The sequence below is a fragment of the Priapulus caudatus genome, unplaced genomic scaffold, assembly GCF_000485595.1.
Source record: "Priapulus caudatus unplaced genomic scaffold, Priapulus_caudatus-5.0.1 Scaffold167, whole genome shotgun sequence".
In the NCBI taxonomy this organism is placed as follows: Eukaryota; Metazoa; Priapulida; class Priapulimorpha; order Priapulimorphida; family Priapulidae; genus Priapulus; species Priapulus caudatus.
Genome location: NW_014577228.1, coordinates 180,226 through 188,227, shown reverse-complemented (window position 1 = coordinate 188,227; position 8,002 = coordinate 180,226). Strand labels below are relative to the sequence as shown.

Here is an 8,002-nt window from a genome sequence, read left to right as displayed (position 1 = left end):
GAGAGAGAGAGACAGAGAGAGAGAGAGACAGAGAGAGAGAGAGAGAGAGAGAGAGAGAGAGAGAGAGAGAGACAGAGAGAGAGAGAGAGAGAGACGAGAGAGGAGAGAGAGAGAGAGAGAGAGAGAGAGAGAGAGAGAGAGAGAGAGGAGAGAGAGAGAGAGAGAGAGAGAGAGAGAGCACGAGAGAGAGAGGAGGAGAGAGATGAGAGAGAGAGAGAGAGAGAGAGAGAGAGAGAGAATAGCGAGAGAAAAGAAAGCGAGAAAACTTATTTGTTTGTGATGATTCACGGTGACGTCTGCCTTTGTGCTTGCAGAACCCGCCCAACTTCCTTGTGGCCTCTGACCTGTATAGTCACGTAAGCCCCGTCGTTGTCGTGCCGCCGCAGGATGACGATCGGGAGTCTATCGTCGAAGGCTCCCTGGTCGACGCGGAGGTGCCAGTGAGTGTGCTGCATGGGGGGGGGGGGTCGACGCCAAGGCCGTACGCCAGGAAATTTTCTGTAGGGGGCAAATATGCAGGACATTTTCTGTAGGGGCGGGCAAAGGTACTCCCCACGCCCTCTATTGCCTATTTGTCCCATTAAAAGGCATACTCTGAAAATCTCTAGGGGGGGTGGGCAACTGCCCCTGCTGCCCCCCTGCTGTGTACGGCCCTGGTCGACGCTACTGTGTGTAGTGATGAATATCAGCTTATTCACAGTGTGATTCGTGTCGACACACAAACAAATAGATGGTGTCCATTTCGAGCACGTCCTTACATTAATGTGAGATAATTAATGTATATGATCAGGGTGCATTATCCGTTTATGTCAATCGAGGAGGAACGAAAGAGGAAGGAGAAAACAGAATAGGAAAAGGGTAAGAGAAGGAGGGAAAGAAGAATGGAGAGTTGAAAGAAGGGAAGAGGAGTATAGTGCCATGTATTTAATTGAACAGTGGTATTCATGGACAGGAAGCGGCATGCGTTACCGCGGTTACACCGTGATGTCGTGATAACTTTGTAACGTTTGTTCTGCGCAGCCTCCTAGCGCTCAGCTGCAGGTGATGTACAACGAGCAAAACCTGGTCGACCTCACCATCCCAGCAGACCAGCGACACAACGGTGCCTCCTCGCCGTCGGACGTCGATCGCGAGAAGTGAGAGCTTTGTGATTGTGGTTATTGTGCGGCGGTGCATGAGGAGGGAGGGAGCGTGTGGGAGGGGGTGCCACACTAGGCCCTAATAAGGAAATTAAAGTAGCTAATCCCTTTTGGAAGGATGTTATAGATGCATGGAAAGATTTTAATAATAACATTGTACCAGGCTCTATAGAGGAATGTCTTAGCGAATCCATATGGTACAACAGACAAATCAACTTGGAGTTCATTAAGCAATGGTACAGTAGAGGGATTAGACACATTAGAGACATACTCCACATAGATGGACACTTTCTTACCAAAGAAGAACTAAAAAATAAATTTAATATACAATGTACTTTTATTGACTACGAGAGACTGATAAAATCAATACCAGCTGAATGGAAATCTATTTTAAACATAAAAGAGATGCAAATTTATGGACCAAACTACTCACCCTTTGAAAATAATTATAAGTACCTAAAAGGATGTAAACATTTCACAAACATTTTAAAGGGAAACAATTATATGGTGTGTCAAAAGCGCAAGAGAATGTGCATAAATCTAGATGTCACAAATAAACAAGATTTTTGCGTCAAAGGTATATAGGTTACCCTTTGAGGTGACTCTGGATACAAATCTTAGGTATTTTCAATACCAGATATTGTATAGGATTATTGCCCTAACAAATAGATACTACATTTAATTGAAAATTGTGGACAGTGATTTATGTACGTTTTGTAGCAGGGAGTGCGAGACTATTACCGCACTTATTTGTTGAATGGTGAAAAAGTTGTAAATGTATGTGTCTGAGCCTACAGCGATGGATGGGAAAATTGTGGTTATCATAACATTCGATTTTCGAAGAGAGATATTATTATAGGGTCCGAAAATGATATTATAATCAACCTTATAATTTTTGAGCTGTAAATTTACTATCTACAATGTAAGATCAGCGGGGTAAAAATCCAACCATGGCTGCAGCCAGGGCACATATAAAAAAGTATTATGAACACAGAAAAGTACATAGCAAATATTAATAATAATCTGGAAAAATTTTATGGTAAATGGTCAGCTGTTTATAATTCTCTGTAAGGAAAAGTCGCCTACCCTGTACTACTGTTGAACCTATATGCACACGTATATCTTTGTATTAATATACAATAATCGAGAATGATATATAGGATAGAATACCATGTAATAGATACCAACTCTTCTCTGTATGTATGTACTGTATATAATCATGGTTCTGGAAATAAAGCATTATAAAAAATAAAAATAAAAAAAAAGGAGGGAGGGAGCGAAGAGGGGGGTTGGAAAGAAGCATAGGAGAGAAGGAGGGAAGGCGAGAGAGAAGGTGGAGGGAGGAGGAGGAAGGGAGGGAGAGATGGAGGGTCAGAAAGGGAGGGAGGTTCAGGGAGAGAGAGAGAGAGAGAGAGAGAGAGAGAGAGAGAGAGAGAGAGATAGAGAGAGAGGGAGGGAGAGAGAGAGATAAAGATAGAGATAGAGATAGATAGAGGGAAGGAGGGAGGGAGGGAGTAAACTGGCGTCATTCAGCAGAAAGAGAGCACGCTCGCGAGATGCCTTTGCAATACTGCATTCATTCAGCAGTAACACGAGTACAATTACTCTCTCTGTATTACAGGGATCAGTTGATAGAGTCACTGATGAGACAGATAGAGAGGTTAAAGCAGGAGATCCACAGGTTGAAGGCAGAGCATCAGCAGATGGTTGATCAGCTACGCGCGACCATCTCTGACCTGCAGGCCGAGTGTGTACAGAACAAGCAGCTGGTAGAGCAAGCATACAACGTAAGTTCCCTTCGCAGCCAATCGTGTGTTACAGTGAAACCTGTATCGGAGCACACCTCTATATAACAGACATGACGCTATAACCAGGCGCGGATTTAGGCCGGTTTGCACCGGTTTCCAGAAACCGGTCACAGCCCTCAAAATTTACCAGAATGCACCAAATATAGCCTAATTTAAAAAAAATTAGAACAACAGTCGAGTTAAACTTAATGTAACAGCACAGTTGCCTGAATAGATATGAATTTCTTTCTTTTTCTTTAAATTCTTTGCTTTCTAGGATAATGAGGATCTGAAAAAGCAGGTAACATCTGGATCAGCGCAACAGACAACAGCCTACCAAACTCTGGTGGTTAAACTTGCCAACATTGAAAGTCAGTATACCCACTAAGATTTTAATAACAATTCAACAAAACAGTGTGCATTTTATATTAATTTTTCTTATAAATAATACATATTAAGTATTTGTATCTAGTAAAATGCTATTTCTTGTTCTGTTTGTTTCTGTTTAAAAACAATTTAAATTCTAATTGGTATTGCATTTACAGCAAAGTCAAAGACAAATGAAGAGAAATTTCACAAAATGAAAGATGTTTACAACAAGCTGAGAGAGGAACATATTAAGCTGTTGAGAACTGTGAGTAGCAGGCAGTGATAGATGCATAAGATTCAATCATCCATATTATATATATATATGATCACAAAATGACTCAAATTTTTCTATTCAACTTTCAGCATGCAGAGGTCAGCAAGAGTTTAAATGCGACCAAAACCAAGAAGGAGGAAGATGCTAATACGAGAAAGGTGAGTGTGAATTGTATTTCCTTCCCTACAGTGAATTCAAAACATGCATGTTATTAGAAATGTTAACTTAAATATTATTTAAAAAAAACGAAATTCGATTTTCTTAACGCAGACTATGGTGAAGGTTGCTGTTGCTAATTACAGAAGATTACATGTGTAGCCGTTGATTTCATTTTCATGAGTTGGTATAGGAGGAGGAGGAAGAGATGTGAACATGTGATACATGACCATACATGTGATACATGACCATACATGTGATACATGTGACCATACATGTGATACATGTGACCATACATGTGTATCATACATACGTGATACATGTGATACATGACCATACATGTGATACATGTGACCATACATGTGTATCATACGTGATACATGTGATACATGACCTGTTGTCGTTCCCTTCATAGTTGTTCGCGCAGATGAATCTAGTTTCTGTGTTGTGTGTGTGTAATCGTGGCGGATTACATGCCTAAGCTGTTGTTGCATTTGTCACGACTAGGAGGTGGAGGAAGAGTTGATGAGACTGAAAGCGCAGCATGTGGCAGCTGAGCAGATGCAGCAAGCTGCTAGCAACAAGGACAAGGAGCTGAGTGATGCACTCACCAGCAGGTCTTACCTGGAACAGAAAGTTCAGGTCTCTCCTTTCTTTCTTTTCTCTTATATATATATATACATATATATATATATATATATATATTTATTTATTGTTTATTTATTTATAAGCCCCTAGACGTGGCCTAGCAGGCTGAGCTGTCTTCCTTCGCCCTCACTAGGCTCAAGATATTTTTACTCTCTGCTATTAAATGCCACTTTCATCCCCGATATATATAAGATAAGTGCAACCCCATTATAATGCTATGGTTGGGGTTCATAAAATGTCATCGCGAAAACAGTGGGGTTGCACTAAATCGGGGTTATATATACGTGGCTATATAAGAGCAAAAAAAGGGGCCCAACGACTCTTCGCGTTATATTGGAATTCGAGTTAAATCGGGGTTCCACTGTATGGTATATATACAAAAGTGATGAAAACAAAATCCATTTCCATTTTCCTCATGTTAGTCATCGTCTATGATATTTACGTCTGGAGCATGTTATACGTCTTGGGAACCTTTCCTAAACTTGCTTGCTGCTAAAGTTTGTCTTACTGAATGTTGTATCGCGTCTTAACTTCTCCTTGTCACGATATCCCGGTGGTAGGAGCTAGAGAGCCAGATGTCGGTACTGAAGCAGGAGAAGGACACTCTGCTGGAGGAGTCTGCATCACTCGGCAACGACAACGCAGAGATTCACGAAGAATTGAAGAAAGTCATATCAGAGAAGATGCTTCTGACAGCAGAGAAGACAGGTGTGTGTGTGTGTGTGCTCCTTCTCTCTATTTCTCTCACTCCTTGTCTCTCTCTCTCTCTCTCTCTCTCTCGCTCTCTCCCTTTATTTCTCTTACTCCTCTCTCTCTCTCTCTCTCTCTCTCTCGCTCTCTCCCTTTATTTCTCTTACTCCTCTCTCTCTCTCTCTCTCTCCTCTTTCACACCCACACACTTTTCATCCCGCGCTCTGTTGCTTTTTCTCGGTATATTTATCTTCTGCTCGTTCTCTTCCGCACGCTGTTTATCTCCAACTCAACTGCAAATTCGCACGTGCCAACTATTCATCGATTACTTTCATGACACTGTCGTGGCGTTTTGTGTCATGTTTTCTTGTAATAAAGATTTTACTACTGCTATACGATGCAGAGTTGGAGGACCAGCTGGAGAGGTTGGCTGCAGAGAGGAGTAGTCTGGTTGAGGAGAATAACCTGTTGACGAGTGAGTTGGGGAGAAGCCAGGCAGAGAGGAAGCAGCAGGAGGCGGATGCAGAGAGGCAGCTACTCGAGGCTCAGCTCCAACTCTTGGGTACATCGTTCATCCGCTTGTTGCATCGCAATGAGGCATGCCTCAATGTCTCACTGTCACATATCTCCGTGAAAGCCTCAATGTCTCACTGTCACATATCTCAGTGCAGGCCTCAGTGTCTCACTGTCACGTATCTCAGTGCAGGTCTCAATGCTTACATTGGCACATATCTCAGTGCAGGCCTCAATGTATACCATAGCTTGAGGCATAAATCAATGCATTCCTTCGGGCATGTATTAATAATATATACCTCCGTGCATGCCTTGGTACATTCCTTGATGAATACCTCAATGCATGCCTTGGTGCATTCCTTAATGCATTCTTCAATGCATGCCTTGGTGCATACATTGATGATTACACGCTTGCACGCTTTAACATATACATTAGCGTGCCTTTGAACGAATACCACTGCTTCACCCATTTGTTGATTCATATTTGCTCATCTATTAGTGGAAATGTGGCTACCGAGGCAAAATGTTACTGGTAAACATGAACCCTGACTGGTAACTCTACTGCGACATGCTATTGCATGTTGTTTTCGTTTCTCGTTACAGCGAAGGGAGCAGCCGAGGCGGAGGCTGTTGTACGGGACTGTCTGGAGCAGTTTGACAACCCGCAGCATGCGACGATCACGTGCACACCTGAGTACCTGCTCACACGCACCGAGTATCTCTCTCCGTCCCTCACCAGATTCAGAGAGCAGTTTAAAAGCTTTCGTGAGAAGCCAGCCGGTAAGCTTGCCAAGTCTGTAGGATGGGAACCCGCTGTGAGCCACCTAGCTCTTACGAACCTGGGGCAGGCTGTCAGAAACAAAATTAGTCTCAATATTTGTCTTATCGTTAGCCTTGTCTCAAAGTTATGGGTCAAATGGTAAAGTTATGAGTATCTCAAAAGCAGTATGTAGATGTCTGGTCTACAAGAGAAATGTTAAGACTAATGTTAAGACACAGACTGTTGTTTCTGACAATAGGCCCCTGTCTCTGTGTGTCTACGTCAGCTTAAATTGCTTCGTCTTCTGCCGTGTGTTGTGAGAATGGGTTGCTTTTACAAGTAGCTGAGATGGTTGTGTCTGTCAACAGACAAACGTATTAACGTGTGACTTGGAACTGGCTCTCTCAACCTCCATCTTCTATTGACGTGTGTTCTACCTGCTGCACATACACATATCACACCTATCAAACGCTTCGTCTGCGTGCGGCTGCGGGGAGGACCAGACTATGGAACATCTCCATGAAACAATGCCCCCTATTACCAGAGCCCTGTAGACCTGGAGACCTTGAGGCTTTCAACCACTGTGCCAGGTCCTGTGTGCTGCAGTGGCTAGGTCGAGTGTAGTGTAGTGACCCAAGAAGAAGAAGAAGGAGACGAAGAAGAAGAAGAAGAAGAAGAAGAAGAAGAAGAAAGAAGAAAAAGAAGAAGAAGAAGAAGAAGAAGAAGAAGAAGAAGAGGAAGAAAAAGAAGACGAAGTAGAAGAAGAAGAAAAAAAGAAGACGAAGTAGAAGAAGAAGAAGAAGAAGAAGAAGAAGAAGAAGAAAAAGAACCCTTCGTCTGCCAGTGTATAGAAGACACATGCATGCAAGCTTACTAATTTTCGAACTGCTTTTCTATGTTATTGCAACAGATGCTGGAGCGCTCATGTGTTCGATGACGATGTTCGCTCACCTGATGGGTGACTGCCTTATCCAGGGCAAGGCCACGTCACACCTGGCAGATATAGACAAAGAGCAAGGTGCGTGGCTGCATCAACGCGCAACGAATTCAAACAAAGATATGTAATTTAAAACAAAATAATACAAAATACACATTTAACATAATTAACATGCTTTAATTTTTATACAATGCTGATACTCTAAGCACTTTTAGGAAAGTTCTAGGTTAATTAATATTTATATTTTATTGGCAGAGCTGGTGAATACATGTCGACAAGTTGGAGCAGAAACGATCTCGGCATTTACATTGTTGAAGAACAAAGGTAGTCCAGGGAATATATGTCTCTCTATTTCTCTATTTCTGCACGTTTTTTATTTTTGATATTTCACTGGTTCGTAAATGCTTGTAGAGCACTATGTGAATTTAGTGAATTAGGGTTAAGCGTTGCTCTCCTTGTACTGGCTGACACTCAAGGCTGCATCATGTTCACTATAGTGTACAGTGTGTATGTGTAGAGTGGAAACTACGTGATGAGTGAGAGACTGTCCATGGAAAATCGTAGAGGAAGACACTAAGACGTGAAGTGTTTATGTAATAAAGTAGCTTTATTCGATATACTGAAGCACGGCAGGTGTGGCACCCACCACACCCAAGCCTGACTCTCTCTTTCTCTCTCTCTCTCTCTCTCTCGCTCGCTCTCTCTCTCTCTCTCTCTCTCTCTCTCTCT

The 8,002-nt window shown here is 42.4% G+C and overlaps 1 protein-coding gene across 1 annotated transcript in view; it reads left to right on the top strand.

Moving 5' to 3' along the window:
• Positions 1-8,002, top strand: part of LOC106806537 (huntingtin-interacting protein 1-like) — a 21,670-nt gene that overhangs the window by 5,392 nt on the left and 8,276 nt on the right. The window contains exons 10-21 of the mRNA XM_014808512.1: positions 315-440; positions 1,021-1,136; positions 2,761-2,926; positions 3,204-3,297; positions 3,472-3,560; positions 3,659-3,727; positions 4,233-4,367; positions 4,934-5,081; positions 5,467-5,625; positions 6,180-6,356; positions 7,247-7,354; positions 7,529-7,597. Coding sequence (XP_014663998.1) covers positions 315-440; positions 1,021-1,136; positions 2,761-2,926; positions 3,204-3,297; positions 3,472-3,560; positions 3,659-3,727; positions 4,233-4,367; positions 4,934-5,081; positions 5,467-5,625; positions 6,180-6,356; positions 7,247-7,354; positions 7,529-7,597 — 1,456 coding nt within the window. The remainder of the gene's footprint in view (positions 1-314; positions 441-1,020; positions 1,137-2,760; positions 2,927-3,203; positions 3,298-3,471; positions 3,561-3,658; positions 3,728-4,232; positions 4,368-4,933; positions 5,082-5,466; positions 5,626-6,179; positions 6,357-7,246; positions 7,355-7,528; positions 7,598-8,002) is intronic.